The 17,221-nt window shown below is 36.2% G+C and overlaps 1 protein-coding gene and 1 long non-coding RNA gene across 14 annotated transcripts in view; both read left to right on the forward strand.

Moving 5' to 3' along the window:
- The window catches only part of RYR2 (ryanodine receptor 2), a 785,691-nt gene that overhangs the window by 564,419 nt on the left and 204,051 nt on the right, over window positions 1-17,221 (forward strand). For all 13 annotated transcript variants that reach the window (XM_021934115.2, XM_021934128.2, XM_021934136.2 and 10 more), the window contains 6 exons: window positions 1,163-1,363; window positions 7,617-7,722; window positions 9,679-9,822; window positions 11,793-12,066; window positions 15,391-15,505; window positions 16,781-16,913. In XM_021934115.2, the coding sequence (XP_021789807.1) occupies window positions 1,163-1,363; window positions 7,617-7,722; window positions 9,679-9,822; window positions 11,793-12,066; window positions 15,391-15,505; window positions 16,781-16,913 (973 nt within the window). The remainder of the gene's footprint in view (window positions 1-1,162; window positions 1,364-7,616; window positions 7,723-9,678; window positions 9,823-11,792; window positions 12,067-15,390; window positions 15,506-16,780; window positions 16,914-17,221) is intronic.
- LOC108583535 lies at window positions 1,371-4,663 on the forward strand. Its single transcript, XR_001898272.1, has 2 exons — window positions 1,371-2,344; window positions 2,835-4,663. It is a non-coding gene; the product is annotated as an uncharacterized LOC108583535 (long non-coding RNA).

Consider the following 17,221-nt stretch of genomic DNA (forward strand, 5'->3'; position numbering starts at 1 on the left):
AAGGGGATGGACACTGTGACTACTTCAGAGACAGCATTGAGAGAAATGGTTATATTGCAGATGGCAACACAGAGGGTTTTAAGGTCCTCTTTGACACTGTCATGTATTTATATCACAATTAGTATTGAGCGTATAGATTCTTTAAAAATTTGCCAGAGCGTTCTCTTTTAGAAGTGTTTCTACCAACATACTCACTCAGTTATGAATCCTTTTGGTTTTCAGTAGGAGAACGACCCAGCTAACCACTGAATGAATGAGCATTCACCACTTAATTGTCTTAAGTTTAGATTTCTGGAATTGGTACGGCAGCTCAATGATGTCATCCGTAACCCAGATCTTAACATCTTTCTGCTCTGTGATCCTCAGCCTGTGGTTTTCTTCCTAAAATGCTCACCTTATTCTTTCTGCAGTAATCACATCATCACCCAGTTACACTCATTTTGAAAGAAGGGAATTCTAGTCTCTTATCACTGATGGAATATCTTTCCCAGAAGACCCTTAGCAAAGTTTCCCTTATATATTTCATTGGCCATTGCACCTGTGGCTGAAAGGGAGGTTGGGAGGGTAAGTGTATTAGTCTGTTCTCACACTGTTAATAAAGATACACCTGAGACTGAGTAATTTATAAAGGGAAAAGGTTTAGTTGAATCCCAGTTCCACATGGCTGGGGAGGCCTCACAGTCATGGCAAAAGGCAAATGAGGAGCAAAGTCACATCTTACATGGCAGCAGGCAAGAGAGCATGTGCAGGGGAACTCCCATTTATAAAACCATCAGATCTTATTCACTACCACAAGAACAGCATGGGGGAAGACACCCTCATGATTCAGTTATATCCACCCAGCCCCACCCTTGACATGTGGGGGTTATTACAACTCAAGGTGAGATTTTGGTGGGGAAATAACCAGACCATATCAATTAGCGTCCACTAAAGGGACATTTATTTGCCATTTTTGCTTAGGGACATTTATTTGCCATTTTTGCTTAGATAAATTATGTTTCATCTCCTGGGACCAAGCACATTGCTGCCTATATGAAATCAGGATTCTGTTTCTAAGAGAGAAGAGTAAGCAACTAAGGATGTTTACCACAGATCATGATTTGATGCACATTATTAAAGGATTTAGAAATTAAATTTGACGTCTTTTTGATGGTCTTCTTAGATGTGCCTACTGCTTCAATACCTCTGTGACTGCCAGGTCCGGCACCGGATAGAAGCCATTGTAGCCTTTTCAGACGATTTTGTAGCTAAGCTCCAAGACAATCAACGTTTCCGATACAACGAAGTTATGCAAGCCTTAAACATGTCAGCTGCACTCACAGCCAGGAAAACAAAGGAATTTAGATCACCACCTCAAGAGCAGGTACAGACATTAACTGAAACTTCTTTGTATTTATTTTGGCTTTTAGTCATTCAGGATCTGTGCCTTGCAAAATTGTATCATAAGTCACACGTCTTGTTTTCCGTGTTCTGTTTAAACTCATCAAGTTGATTTAGTTAGTATTCTTAGTTTCACCAAAAAAAATTTCTTTGGTTAGTTTAAACAAAAGAGGGACTTATTAGAAGATATCAGGTATATCATGGACTCTTTGAGAAGGCCAAGATATGCCAGAGTCTGAAGTTCTTCAAATAGGAGCAAATTTCAGCCACAAATGGGTCTTCATCATCTTCCACTCATAGGAATTTTTGATTCCTAGGACTCGATGCTAGAGGCTTTCCATAGAAGAAACACATGTCTCTTCCACCTTGCTTGCCGGAAGACTGATGACCTGTCTGTGGTTCTTCCTCTCATTGCTTACCCCCAAAGTCAGGCCTCCTGAGGGTACAACAGAACCAAGGGCACCTGCCTGAATCAGAAAATTGGGCTAGTTTGGGGATGTGAATTTTCTGGAATCTGCCTCAGAGTGTGGGAAGTTACCAAGGTGTAGGGATGGTGGTTAAACAATGTAATTCACAGATGTCTTTTTTGATTTCTTACCCTTACCATTTTCTTCTCTATCCAGGGTAGCTCAGAATGAAAGTGTTTATAGGGACTAATTACAGAATTTTTTTTTCTCACCAGAATGTAATTTCTTTGAGGAAAGGGCTGTGGAATTTTCTTAATTGTTATAAACAGCATTTATTGAGCAGAGAACAGGTCCAGCCTCTTCCAGATTAACTCTGTTAAACTATTGTTGGGAAACTTCTGCTTCTGGAAAGATGGAGTCCATGTGCTTTTCCCGATTCTTCCTTTTAAGTACAACTAAAACCTTGGACATTACAAAGAAGACAGCATAAGAAGACTCTGAAAGATAGATGAAGGAAGGTTGACTACAGAACTCAGGACCCAAGGAACAACATGGTGGTGAGTTCCCTGGGTTTTCTTTTTGCCTCATCTATCCCAGATTTGAAGCTAAAGAAGCCGGCAACCAGGAAACACCAACGGGCATAGACAAGAAAAGCTGCAACAAAAGCCTCCTCTCTCTAGACAAAGGATCAGGAAAGGGGCAGCTTAGCAAGACAGAAATGTGTTAGATAATAACTGCACTACCGCAGCCAAAAACCACAGAGAAAACTGTTCCCCACCCACACTGGGCACAGGCCGAGTGGGGAACCTTGACTTCCACTCTCACCAGGCGGTAACAAGGTGTCCCAGTGGAGGACAGAGCTGGGACTTTATCCTCGCTGAGTAGTAACAAGGCCCATTTCTTCCCAAGTATCAGTAGAGGTTACAGAAGGAGAAGTAACAAGATACTCTTACCCTTTCTAGCAAGGGTCACATCAGTACAGGTCTAGTGAGGAAGCAGAACTTTTTACCCCTGCCCACCAGTAACAGGCTCCCTTCCCTCCTCCAGATGTCCAAGGAGGCTGAGTGGGAAAATGGACTTTCCCTCCTACCTGGCAGCAATAAGGTACCCTAAGCCCTTCTCCTGCTGGATGGGGTCAGAGGAAGTCAGGTAAAACGGAGTTATAAATAAGACCCAGAGCTCCTAGCATAATCCTCGAAATGTTGAGATTTCAATTAAAAATCATGTGTGTGAAGAACCAAGAAAAACTTGAGTGAAAAAAACAATCAATAAACACCAACACTGAGACAACAAAGATGTTAAAATTATCTGATGAAGTTTTGAAAGCAATCACCCTGTAATTCCTTCAAAATGGGGGGGAAAAAAAAATAGAAAGCCTCAGCAGCAGAGAAACAAAATATATAACAAAGAACCAAATGGAAATTTTAAACCTGAAAAATGTAATCACTGAAATTTTAAAAGTCAATGAATGGGCTTAAAAGCAGAATGAAGGGAGAAGAAGAAACAATCAGTGAACTGAAGAGAGGGTGATATCAACTATTCCATCTGAAGAAAAGATGAATATAACAAAAGATCTAACATTTGTGATGTTGGAGTCTCAGAGGATAGGAGAAAGAGGGTGAACTGAAAAAAAAATGAAGAAAATAATGGCTGAAAACTTTTCAACGTCAGTAAAACATATGAAGTGAGAGATTCAAGAAGATGAGTAAATTCCATATAGGATAAACATAAATCTATACTGAGACACATCATAGTCAAATTTCTGAAAAAATTAAAGACAGAGTCTTTAAAGAAATGACACTACCTACAGAGGGAAAAAGAATTTGAGTGACAGCAGATTTCTCATTGAAAGTATGGAGGGCAGAAGGAAGTGGCACAACAATTTTCAAATGCTGAAAGAAGAGACTATCACCTCAGAGTTCTGTGTACCTAGAAAATATTCTTAAGGAACGAAGGGGAAATCAAGACATTCTCAAATGACAGGAAGTTGTAAGAATTTGACTACAGCAGACCTACACTAAAAGAATGCTAAAGGAATTTTTTAAATATAAGGAAAATGAAAAATGAAGGCAATTTGGAAAATTCAGAAAGGAAGAAGGAACACTGGGAAATGTTATAATATGGTAAATACAGTGCATTTTCTTCTCCTCTGGAGTTTTCTAATTTATGTTTGATGGTTGAAGCAAAAATCGTAAAACTGATATGTTTCTAAATACATGTATAAGGAATATTTAAAAATTATAAACAGAGGAGAATAAAGGAACATAAAGGGAGATAAGGTTTATATCCTTCACTGAAACTGAAGTCTACTGGTGTCGACATTGTACCATCTGGTACACTGTCAATACCAGTAGACTATATGTTAAGTATGTGTATAAAGTAATACACAGAGCAAGCACTAGAAAAGCTGTACAAAGGGATACCCTGAGAAGTACTACAGATAAATCAAAATAGGATGCTAAATATTATTCAGGTAATGCATAGCAAGTCAGTAAAAATCAATCAGAGAGAACAAACAAAACCACAGGTGAAATGACAGACTGAAGTCACAGCATATCAATAATTACATAAATGTAAATAATCTAAATATACCAATTAAAAGAAATTGGCAGAGTAAATTTTAAAAACTCAATCCAACTATATACTTGCTATGAGAAACTCACTTCAAATGTAATAATGTATACAGATTAAAAGGGAAAAGTTAAAGGAATATGTATTATTAAAATATTAATCAAAATAAAGCGTAAGTAGCTATGTCACATAAAGTAGACTTTAGAGCACAGAAAATTACCGAGAGACAAAGATAATACATAATGGTCAATCCACTAAGAAGATAAATGTATATGAATTAAACAATAGAGCAAAATATGTGAAGGCAAAACTAATAGAACTGTAAGAAGAAATAGACAAATCCAAAGTTATTGCAGACTTCAAGACTCCTCTCTCAGTTGATAGAACAGCTAAACAGAAAAATCAGCTATGATATGGGAAAACTCCACACTATTATCAAATACTAGATCTATCAAGATTTGTAGACTACTCCACCCAACAACAAAGTACACACTCTTTTCAAGTGTCCATAAAACATTTGCTAAGATGGAACATATCCTGGGCCATAAAATAACCTCAAGAAATTTTTAAATGTTGAAATCATACACATTTTTTAAATCACATTGTAATCAAATTGGAAATCAGTGACAGAAAGGTAACTGGAAAATCTCCAAAGTCTTAGAGATACTAAACGACCCACTTCTAAATAATCTGTGGTTTGAGGAGAAAGTCTGGGGAGAAATTTAAAGATTCATTAAACTGAAAGAAATTGGACACATCACATTTGAAAATTTGTGCCACAGCTAAAGCAAGGCCAAGAGGGAAATTTATAGCACTCAGTGCTTACATTTAAAAAGTGGAAACCACTCAGATCAATAATCTAACCTGCCACTTCAAGAATTTTGAAAACAATGAGTAAAATAAACCTAAAGCAAGCAGACAGAAGTCACTAATGTAGATAATAACAGAAAGTAATGAAGCTGAAAACAGGACAATAGAAAAAATGGATCCAAAATCTGGTTATTTAAAAAATAACAATGAAATGGACAAACCTCTAAAACAACTGACAAAGAAAAAAAGAGAAGATACAAATTACCCATACCAGGAATGAAACCACTTACCACGGCACACCCTGCTGACATCAAGTGATCACATGGGATTTTTTTCTTCTCACCTTTGAAATAACGATAAGTAAATGAGGTGATGAATATGTTAATTATCTTGATTTAATCTTTCTACAATGTATACATGTATTGAAGCATCACATGGTACCCCGAAAATACATACAATTAATATTTGCCAATTAAATACATATTTTTAAAGGATCATATGGGAATACACGCATACACACTATATGATTCCATTTATGTAACATTCTGGCAATGACAAAACCAAAGAGATGGAAAACAAATTTGTGGTTAAGGATGAGGGGCAGACAGAGGGATGTGGGTGTGGTCATGAAAGGGTAACAGGAGGGATCTTTGAGATAAAGGAATTATCCTCTATTTTGACTGCACTAAAGTTGCTATCCTGATTATGATATAGTACTACAGTTTTGCAGAGTGTTACCATTGGGGAAACTGCATAAAGGGTACTTGAAGTCTCTCCGTATTATTTCTTACAATAGCATATAAATCTGTAATTATATCAAAATAAACGTTTAGGGGAAAAAATCACATAAATGCCAAAAAGAAAATCTAAAATAGTTTCTTAAAGGAAAATTATGGGAAAGCATCTTTTTTTTCCAAATGTATAAATTTAATATTATTGTTCAAACATAAATGGAAGAAAGTTTCCCACAGTTTAACTGAACCCTTAATGTTAGCAGCAGCGTAGTTATCCCTTATAAAGATTAACTTTGCCTAATATGAAAATTCAAAACCCAGAATACTCCAAAATCCAAAACATTTGGAGCACTGACATGATACCACAAGTGGAAAATTCCACATGTAAATACTTAGTACAAAGTTTATTTCATGCACAAAGTTATTTAAAATATTTTATAAAATTTCCTTCAGGCTATGTGTGTAAGGTGTGTATGAAACATAGGTGAATTTCATTTTTAGACTTGGGTTCTATCCTCAAAATATCACATTTGTATGCAAATGGAGTTGGTCCTCTCTATCTGTGGGTTCTGCATCTATGGATTCAACCAACTGTATATTGAAAATATTCAAAAAAAAATTCCACAAAGTTCCAAAACACAAAACTTGAATTTGCTGTACACCCAGTACTATGTCTAATCCACTTAAATGAAGTGATGTGTCAGCACTGTATTAGGTATTATAAGTAATTTAGAGATGATTTGAAATATGTGAGAGGGTATACATAGATTATATGCAGTTTCTGTGCCATTTCATGTAAGAGACTTGATCATCTGTGGCTTTTTGTCTCTATGGAGGGTCCTGGAACCAATTCTCTGTGGATTCTAAAGGATGATTGTATTCCAAACTCTGAAAAAAAAAAAATCCTATATCTGAAACACTTCTGGGCCCAAGCATTTCAGATAAGGGATACTCAAACTAATGTTACTTTTCAATTATATTTTTCCTTCTTTGTGTCTGTGTTCTTCTCAAAAAGAGTTCTTTTAAATATTCAATAAATGTTCTATAAAGTAGAGATGTTAGCTAGAAAATAATGGAAATTTAGGATAAGCATAATACAACACTTTTTAAAAATGGCCTTTAGATCTCTTAGTTAAGAATTCTTAAAGTATACAAGAGTCTAACATATTGTGGAATTGAGAAAGAGGAAGAAAGATTATATAACTGTTTTGCAGCTTGTTAAGCTATGAATGATTTGATTTATTCTGCAGTACTGGTTGGATTGTGTGATGGACACCTGTGGAGGAATAATTTATGAACAATCAGAGCATTTTTGCTTTTTTGGTAGTTGCTGTGCCATTCTTTTTTTTTTTTTTTTTTTTTGAGACAAAGTCTCACTCTGTCGCCCAGGCTGGAGTGTACTGGCATGATCTTGGCTCACTGCAACCTCCGCTTCCCAGGTTCAAGCAATTCTCCTGCCTCAGCCTCCTAAGTAGCTGGGACTACAGGGGTGCACCACCACACCCAACTAATTTTTGTATTTTTAGTAGAGATGGTTTTCACCATGTTGGCCAGGCTGGTCTCGAACTCCTGACCTCGTAATCTGCCCGCCTCAGCCTCCCAAAGTGCTGGGATTACTGGCGTGAGCCACTCCGCCTAGCCCTGCTGTGCCATTCTTGAATTCACCTTTCTTTTCTTTCTCCTTCTTCCTCTTTCTTGTTTTTCAAACTTTCAGATCAATATGCTTCTCAATTTTAAGGATGACAAAAGTGAATGTCCGTGTCCAGAAGAAATTCGTGACCAACTATTGGATTTCCATGAAGATTTGATGACGCATTGTGGTAAGGTCTTTGTAATTAAAAGCTCTTATTATGTGTTTTTAATCCATATATCCTGAGACAAAATTAAGCGTACATGCGAATATGTTCACGAATACACACAATACCTGTTAGAAGGTTATATAAAAACATTTATTATGGCAAAATGGCAAAATAACTGTCTCTGTGTGGGGAGTCCTGAGGGATAGAGAAATCAGAGAGGCAGTTAAACTGAACAGAAGGTGACCAAAATTCTTTCTCTCTTTTTCCTCTTTCCATCAGTGGCAGGAAGTGGGAAGGGGGACATGTGGCCAGGCGCCTGCGGCAGGGACGTTAAGGTTGGTTTAGTCAATGGGTACAAAGTTTCAGTTATACAAGATGAATGAATTCTGAAGATCCACGGCACAACAGGGTGATTCCAGTTCACAATACTGTATTGTGCACTTAAAATTCTGTTACGAGGGTAGATGTCATGTTAAGTATTCTTAAAACAGCAACAAACAAACAAACTCCCCACCCCAAAAGAAAAACTAAGAAGCACTAAGAAACTTAGAGGTGATGGATTTATGTCTGTTCCTGGTGGTGATGGTTTCATAGATGGATGCGTATGTCCAAGCTCATGCGTATGTCCAAGCTCATGCGTATGTCAAAACTCATATAATCAGCCCATTATGTGTCAAAGCCCATGCATGTCCAAGCCATGCATATGTCAAAAGCTCATAAACGTATGTCAAGCTCATGCGTATGTCCAAGCCCATGCATATGTCCAAGCCCATGCATATGTCCAAGCCCATGCATATGTCCAAGCTCATGATGCATATATAAAACATGTACAGTTTTGTTTATAGTAACCTCAATGAAACTGCTTTTTTTTTTCTTTTTTAGGAAAGAAATTTGATCACAAACAGTTGTATTTAAAGCAGTTGAGGGAGTACTTTCTGGAAAATTTAGACTATATCTTTTGAAATTAGTGAATGCCTATGGAAACCCTACACTGAGTTGTGTGTCAGTAATCCAGATCTGTTAAGGGAAATCTCCCCTCCTTTTATTCTAAAAACTTTAAAAATGGAATCGATTAGGTATTCTGGATGTGTGTGTGTGTTTTTATTCCTTTATGCAGTGGTGTAGATGAGGTCTGATGATTCAATAAAAGAAAATGAACCAGCTGTTTTTAAAGTTACAGATAAAAATAATACCACTGGTTTAACCTTTGGTTATCTTATTTTAATGAAGATAATAAAAACAGCACTTTGCATATTAATTTGGTTTATGAATGAAGTACCACTAAATGACTCCCAGAAAATTATACTACGTGTGTGTATATGTATGTGTGTGTGTATGTGTGTGTGTGTATATATATTTCTACAAGTATCCCTTATAGAAATGTGTGTATGTGTATATATATATATTTTTTTTTTCTACAAGTATCCCTGTATTTCTCATATCCCTAGAAATACAGGGATACTTTAAAACTTTAGAATTATTGCTTCAGATATAAAACATTCCCTGGTTTAGGGTACCTAATTATGCCTGTTCTCTCTGTTTCTCAACTAACCAAAATATTGCTAAAATTTTTGGAGGCAAGAGAGGAGAATTAAAGTCCCGGGGGAGTGGTTTAGGCAGGGCTGGACTGTAAGTCTAGGCAGACAGTATCTGAAGTCTGAGATGACCAGGGGTCAGCCAAAATAGCAGGATTGAGCTTTGCCCCTAAGAGAGTCTTTTTGGTGTCTGCTCAGTGTTATATTTTGTTCTGGGTGGTAGCCCTGAGCCCACAGGAATAGAACAAAAAGAGAGAGGAAGAAAAGAGGCTGACAAGTGAATGTTATTTATGAGGGCTGGTAAGCAAGATTGCTTAACTTAATGTCAGACATTTTTTGACGTTGCTCTAAGTTGTGCACGAAAGAAATTGCAAGGCCTCAGAATTATTTGCCCAAGTGTATTATTTAAATTTTTTTCTGACTCTCTGTTTTTTTATACTAGGAATTGAGCTGGATGAAGATGGGTCTCTGGATGGAAACAGTGATTTAACAATTAGAGGGCGTCTGCTATCCCTGGTAGAAAAGGTGACATACCTGAAGAAGAAGCAAGCAGAAAAACCAGTTGAGAGTGACTCCAAAAAGTCCTGTAAGCAGTCTAAGAGGGCACTGGCAAAATGACCCAATGGCTAACACTTAACTCATCCTTTAAACGAATGTCCTACTAGATGAGCCAGTGAGATAATTGAGTTTGCAACTTCCAAGAATCAGACTCTTAAGTAGATGCCTGTAGCTCCCAGAAATAGACAGCAGCATCAGTCTGTGTGTCTAGCAACAGACTGAGAGGTAGCAGCATGATAAGGATGGATAGTCTCCATAGAGAACTAGAAATTTAGGTATTTTATCACAGATTATGAAGAGAAAGTTAAAAGGAAGTATGGTAATTTAGCCTTCATATCTAAATATGAGGTTGATTTTCAGGTATTATTGCATCAAATTAAACTTTTTTGTTAAAATTTAAACAGATACTGTCTTTATATCTTGGTTCTGAAATATTTCCTAAACTGTTAGACACTTCTGGTTGGTCCATATCCTATTTAAGAATAATGGCTGCTACTCCTTACAACCAAGCAAGCACCCGTAGGCTCTGAGTCCCTCGGGCACCACACTCTGAGTAGGTCTGAGGGATCTAGCCAGCCTACTTTTTACTTCTCTTCTAAGACTGCATTGATTTTAAGATGCAGCAGTGGTTTCTTAATAGCTTTCCCTGAAATAAAAACAAAATAAACTTATGAAAACTTTTACAGCACTTTTTTTTTCTTACTAACTTACAACAGAAAACCTTTATTCATACGGTTACTTCTAAATTTATTTTTCAGTGTCACAGTCACAAATTTGAGTCAAGTTTTCTTTAAAATCAGAGTTCCATACAGTCTCGCTCCATCACCCAGGCTGGAGTGCAGTGGCGCCTTCTCGGCTTACTGCAACCTCCGCCTGCCTGTCTCAGTCTCCTAAGTAGCTGGGATTATAGGCATGCACCAAGACACCTAATTTTTATATTTTTAGTAGAGACTGAGTTTTACCATGTTGGCCAGGCTGGTGTTGAACTCCTGGTCTCAAGCAGTCCACCCACCTTGGCTTCCCAAAGCGCTGGGATTACAGGCGTGAGCCACTGTGCATGGCAGAGTTCAACGTTTCTTATTAATCACTTTCTATTATTATCAAGTTTATGATCTTGAGTGATTAAAATGACAGTGTGGTTTTGAGATATAGGGGATTATATTGGCATTTTATTTGCATTTTGTATTTGGTTAAAAATGGTAGTTTTTGTTTTTGCTTAAGTAATTTCTAGATGAAAGTAAAACAGCCTAATTTGAAAACCAGCCAGCATATTAATGCTAGGATTAAGTGCCTCATTGTGCACGAATTGGTCACGCCACTTAATTTTGGTAATTTTGCTGTTCATTTGAAAAGATTTGGATATTTCTATTGCTTTTAAATTTACTATGTTTCATGTTACATTGCAAAGTAATTTTCTATGTATGTAGTAACTTTTCACTTTAGTATAAATTCACAATCAAATCCTTTTGAAGACATTTTAAATGACAAATATGGATACAACTTTAGGTGAAAACATAATTATATGTAGTCACTAGTGCAGGTGACTCAACTGAGGAGACAATTGGATAAACAGATATTTTCTGAATGTCCATGACTGAACTTCATAGGGATAAATGATGTCAGGCCTTCTGGGAAGAAAATAATAGAACAAAACAAATAAAAGTAGTAGGACACCTTATATTAATTACCATACCTTCAATTACATATGAATTGCCAATAGTAATTGAAAAAGTGATATAACTATAGCTTATTTAATTATAAGAATGATTTTTAAAGAAAGGTTTGTATATTGTTTTATCCTTGCATGATTGTAACTGATCTGTATTGAAATATGTATCATCCAATGAAGGTTATTTTCTTCAAAGAATATCTAGAGCCTTTTCAAGTCTGGTACAAATAGAAATGCCAATTTGGGGGTACAGGATATGGACTTGAAATGTCCAACTGATTTGTCTTCTCTTATTTTTCTTTTAAAAAATATCCATAATGACTTGGCAGCCACTCTGCAGCAGCTGATCTCTGAGACCATGGTCCGATGGGCTCAGGAGTCTGTCATTGAAGACCCCGAGCTGGTGAGGGCCATGTTTGTGTTGCTCCATCGGCAGTATGATGGCATTGGGGGTCTTGTTCGGGCCCTGCCAAAGACCTACACGATAAATGGTGTGTCTGTGGAGGACACCATCAACCTGCTGGCGTCCCTTGGTCAGATTCGGTCCCTGCTGAGTGTGAGAATGGGCAAAGAAGAAGAGAAGCTTATGATTCGTGGATTAGGGTAAATTATTTAATGACTACAACTGTTTATCTTATAAATGTTTTCTTTCTAATTTTTATCCCTATAGTAATACAGTAGCGACATTGATAAAAATATATTGTCTGGATTATATGATTATTATGCTAAATTGTTTTTCTAGAGATAGAAACAAAAGCAAAGTTAGAAAATTGCTCAGTGATGAAACAAGACTAATTTCACAGTGTGGCACACAGCCAATATCTTTCAGTGTTTTTTTTAAGTCTCATAGTAACGTACAATAATATATAAAAACATAGGACAATAAAAACACATTGATCCATAGTTCTATGTGGCATTTAACACATTGAAAAAAGAAATAAAAAAACACATTGAAATCCAAGGTGGGTAGTGGGAAGTATGAGCAGGAAATGATAAGGAAACTTGTCTTTATCTACTGGGCCTTGGAAAAAGAAGGGGTAGGAGGAACAACTTTTCTGAGAATTCAGCATCATGAGCCTGCATTTCATGTGGATTTGGGGGTTAAGGTTAATATCCCATATTCAAGAGTGAGGATAAAACAAAGATATTTCAGAATATTTACTTACGGACCCTCATTGGAAGACCATATACATTAAGGAGAAGAAAACGGAATTCAGAGAAAAAGAATGGGATGCAATAAGTTGTATTGAGTAAACTACTGATTTATACATGTATAAATCGAAGCAATCATTAATAATAAGCTTGTATAGTTTGGGGATTTGAAAATAAGATGGAAAAATTACCTATTGATTAGTGTTCACTACTCAGGTAATGGTACAACCGAAGCCCAGGCTTTTTTTTTGTATTGCACTAAAAACCCAGGCTCCTCCATGACACAATATATGCATTTAAGAAATCTGCATTTGCACCCCCTAAATATCTAAAATATTTTTTAAAATAATTAAAAATAAAGAAAAAATAAGATGGAATCAAAATCATAACAAAGATAAAAATTATGTAAAGCTCTATGATGTTCATTAGGAACAATATCTAAACATAAAAATGTAGAACTCTGGAAGATAGGATGTTAAACAGTGATGAGAAGACAAATATTTAGCAGGAAAAAAAGCTGATATAGTTACATATATATCAGGCTAAAGAGGAGATAATAAAGGTAACTGCTACATGAATAAAATAGACCAAAAGAAACAATAAAATTGATCAAAGAAACTTAGAGTTAATTCTTTGAAAAAATGAATAAAATAGAATATAAGGTTTTTTTTTTTTTGATGGAACTCAAATATAATCCTGAGGGAAGAAAACAAGTGTATAATGATACAGATTGTTTCATATCATTTCTATACATTTAACTCAGAAAACAATATTGCATATTGCTCATGGACCTATTAAGTATTTAAAATTATAAAAATGGACTGAAAGGTTCTATTAAAAATTCATGGTAATTGTTGCACACTAAAAATAAATGTACTAATGGGACAGAAAGGGAAAGCAAAAAAGCCAATTGAGAAAAGCAAATATTATAGTTTTTATAACTGTATGAGCATTGATAGGTCTTATGTGAGTACTAATATTTAAATCTAACCTGAGGAAGCCTCTCATAAGAAGTTATCTTAATTAACCAAGTGAAAAAGAAACCTTCCAGGAAATAGAGATCACATTCCTTCTTAACACACAACAGTAATATGTGCCATTAAAAAGTAAATCATTCAGTAGTGATAAAACTCAAAATGATGTTAAAAAGCAAAATGCTTCTTTTCATGGTATTCAAAATATTTAACACAAGAGAGATTCTTAGTAAATGACAGCCTGACTGCTATTTAATTTACCTAAAACTAAAAGCAAATGAGATTTTAAAATCAAGTTACTTCATTCAAAGATTTGAATGAATGAGACAATAAAAAGGAAAAAGCTGCCTTCGTTTACCTTAGTTTGTTCTGGCATGAAATAAGTCAGACCCATATTAGACTTGGGCACCAAGTAGCTTTTCTGACCTATGCCATCTAAAAGCCCTCTTCATTAAAAATAATATATACGGTCGGGCGCGGTGGCTCACGCCTGTAATCCCAGCACTTTGGGAGGCCGAGACGGGCGGATCACGAGGTCAGGAGATCGAGACCATCCTGGCTAACACGATGAAACCCCGTCTCTGCTAAAAATACAAAAAAATTAGCCGGACATAGTGGTGGGCGCCTGTAGTCCCAGCTACTTGGGAGGCTGAGGTAGGAGAATGGCGTGAACCCAGGAGGCGGAGCTTGCAGTGAGCGGAGATGGCGCCACTCACTCCAGCCTGGGCGACTGAGCGAGACTCCATTTCAGAAAAAAAAAAAAAAAAAAAAATATATATATATATATATATATATATATATATATATATATATATATATGTATACACACACACACACACATATATATACACACACAAAAATCATACTATCCCACTTTCTTGATATAGCCAGAGTAACTAAAGTTTTGCATATGACTAAATGAATAAGTGAGTAATTCAACTAAAGGGAACTAATTTGAAGAGAAGTTTCAGTTTTCTTGTAGGCTGTATGTTATATTCTTGCTGTAGATCTGACAAGAAAATATTTTATAGAGAAGACTCTTGGCATTGATTTGATCTATGTTAAAATAGAAATCAACAGAGCTCTTTATTTGCAGTGAATGATACTTTCTCCTGAACATTATGACCCTTAGGAATACCTGGACACACATATTACAAGAATATGTAATGCAGTAATGATAATATAAGGCATTTTAGGTATCACCTAATACTGTTTCTTGAAACTGGATGTCCATTTTAATGAGTTAGATTACGTATACCTGGACTTCATGTATACTCAGTTTCTCTTGGAGAATTTAAATCCTTTTAAGTATTTGTCAGAATGATAATATGAACTTAAAAAGAAATAACACTATTGTAATTATATATACAAATACTGAATGTAGTACTAACAATAGCATATATATGAAAAGCAGAGATACTTATATATGAAGAATTTTTATGTAAACATAGTATAACACTAATTCATATTTTTATATAAAAGAAGGTTGGACACATACATGGTTGGATATCCATAAAATTAGAAATGATGTGTCCAAAATATATTTCATTTTAACTGTTTACATATTTACTATGTTTATTATGATTAAAAAGAATAGACACTTGTCAACCAGTTTTGGTAAATTATCAGTATTTTTTAGGAAAACTCAATTACATTCATTAACTTTTGTGGCTTATTAAATATTGTGATTGCTTTTACTTTTCAACTTGCATAAATTATTTCTAAAAGATTTATGAGAAACCTGGTTAACTATTTAAATGTTGCTCTGAGCTTTACCCCATACGTCCGTTGTCATTTCTAGGGATATTATGAATAACAAGGTGTTTTACCAGCACCCTAATCTCATGAGGGCACTGGGGATGCATGAGACTGTGATGGAGGTCATGGTGAACGTCCTTGGAGGTGGAGAGTCCAAGGTAAAGTCTTTGATTCCTGAGATGCTATTCAGTGCTATTTAGTGTCATCTCCTGGAGTATATAGATAGCAGATTCTTTTTTTATTTTTTATTTTTGAGACAGAGCCCAGGCTGGAGTGCAGTGGCCCGATCTAGGCTCACTGCAGCTCACTGCAAGCTCTGCCTACCAGGTTCATGCCATTCTCCTGCCTCAGCCTCCCGAGTAGCTGGGATTACAGGCGCCCGCCACCATGCTCAGCTAATTTTTTGTATTTTTAGTAGAGACGGGGTTTCACTGTGTTAGCCAGGATGGTCTCGATCTCCTGACCTCATGATCTGCCCGCCTTGGCCTCCCATAGTGCTGGGATTACAGGCGTGAGCCACCACACCTGGCCCAGATTGCAGGTTCTTAATGAGAATTTCTTAAATCCTCTTAGGGTGACTGTTTTTAAAGAACACTTTTTGAAAAAAAAACACACAAACCTTAGAGAGTTGAACGTACTATTAGTTTCTTTTTTTTTTTTTTTTTACTTGATTTTGATAAAAAATTTCCTGTCTTATGCTGTGTAATTTTTGGCCTTCTAAATTATTCTCCTTTAGGGGATATTTAGAAACTGAAGTGTCTCATTTAGGGGATATTTAGAAACTTAGAAACATAAAAATTACTCTATGTATTAATTTATTTTAAAATTTTGAATTATAAGTCAGTTCCCATCATGTTACCAGTCCATGGCACAAGCATGTTCTTCAGACTCAGCCATCCTCCATGATACCGACATTGGTTGGTTTCACTTAATTTCCAATCCAGATTGAGATTTGACGATAATACTCTTGGATGTATTTGTTGTAGAATTCTAAAGTGAACTTCATTTTTCTTTTTTCTTTATTTTTATTTTATTTTTTTTTTGAGATGGAGTCTTGCTCTGTCGCCTAGGCTGGAGTGCAGTGGTGCGATCTCGGCTCACTGCAAGCTCCGCCCGTGGAAGCACAGCTGATAGTGGTAGTGAGGCATCACAAAGGAATCTGCCTTTCACCTTTGAGAATAGGGTAATGAATCAATTTCTGATCTAACCCGTTGATGTTAATGAAGTTTCTGAATTAGTGCCAGGCTTGATTTTCATTGACTCAGGGATGAGGCGAGTCATAGTCTGCTGCACATTTGAAGATCTTCAGTATCTGAAGTTTGGCCCACACATGGACACACGGGGATTGACGATGTGATTGAGACCTCAACATCTGAACTCAATTTTATAAAGATCATTTGCTTTCAGCAGCTAATGACATGCTTTTTCTGTAGGAAATCACCTTTCCCAAGATGGTGGCCAACTGTTGCCGTTTTCTCTGTTACTTCTGTCGTATAAGTAGGCAGAATCAAAAAGCTATGTTTGATCATCTCAGTTATTTACTGGAAAACAGCAGTGTTGGTCTTGGTAAGTAAATGACTTTTATTAAGGTTAAAAAATAATATACATATTACATTTAAAAAGCAAAAACATTTGGTTAAAAAATGGGCAATGGACCTGAATAGACATTTCACCAAAGAGGTCATACAGTTTGCCAATAGGTATGTGAAAAAATGCTCACTATCACTCATCATCAGCAAAGTGCAAATTGAAACCACCGTGAGCTATCACCTCACACCTGTTAGAATGTCTGTTATTGAAAAGACAGAACATAGTAAGTGTTGGCGAGGGTGTGGAGAACAGGGAACCCTTATACATGTTGGTGGGAATGTAAA

The sequence above is a fragment of the Papio anubis genome, chromosome 1, assembly GCF_008728515.1.
Source record: "Papio anubis isolate 15944 chromosome 1, Panubis1.0, whole genome shotgun sequence".
In the NCBI taxonomy this organism is placed as follows: domain Eukaryota; kingdom Metazoa; phylum Chordata; class Mammalia; order Primates; family Cercopithecidae; genus Papio; species Papio anubis.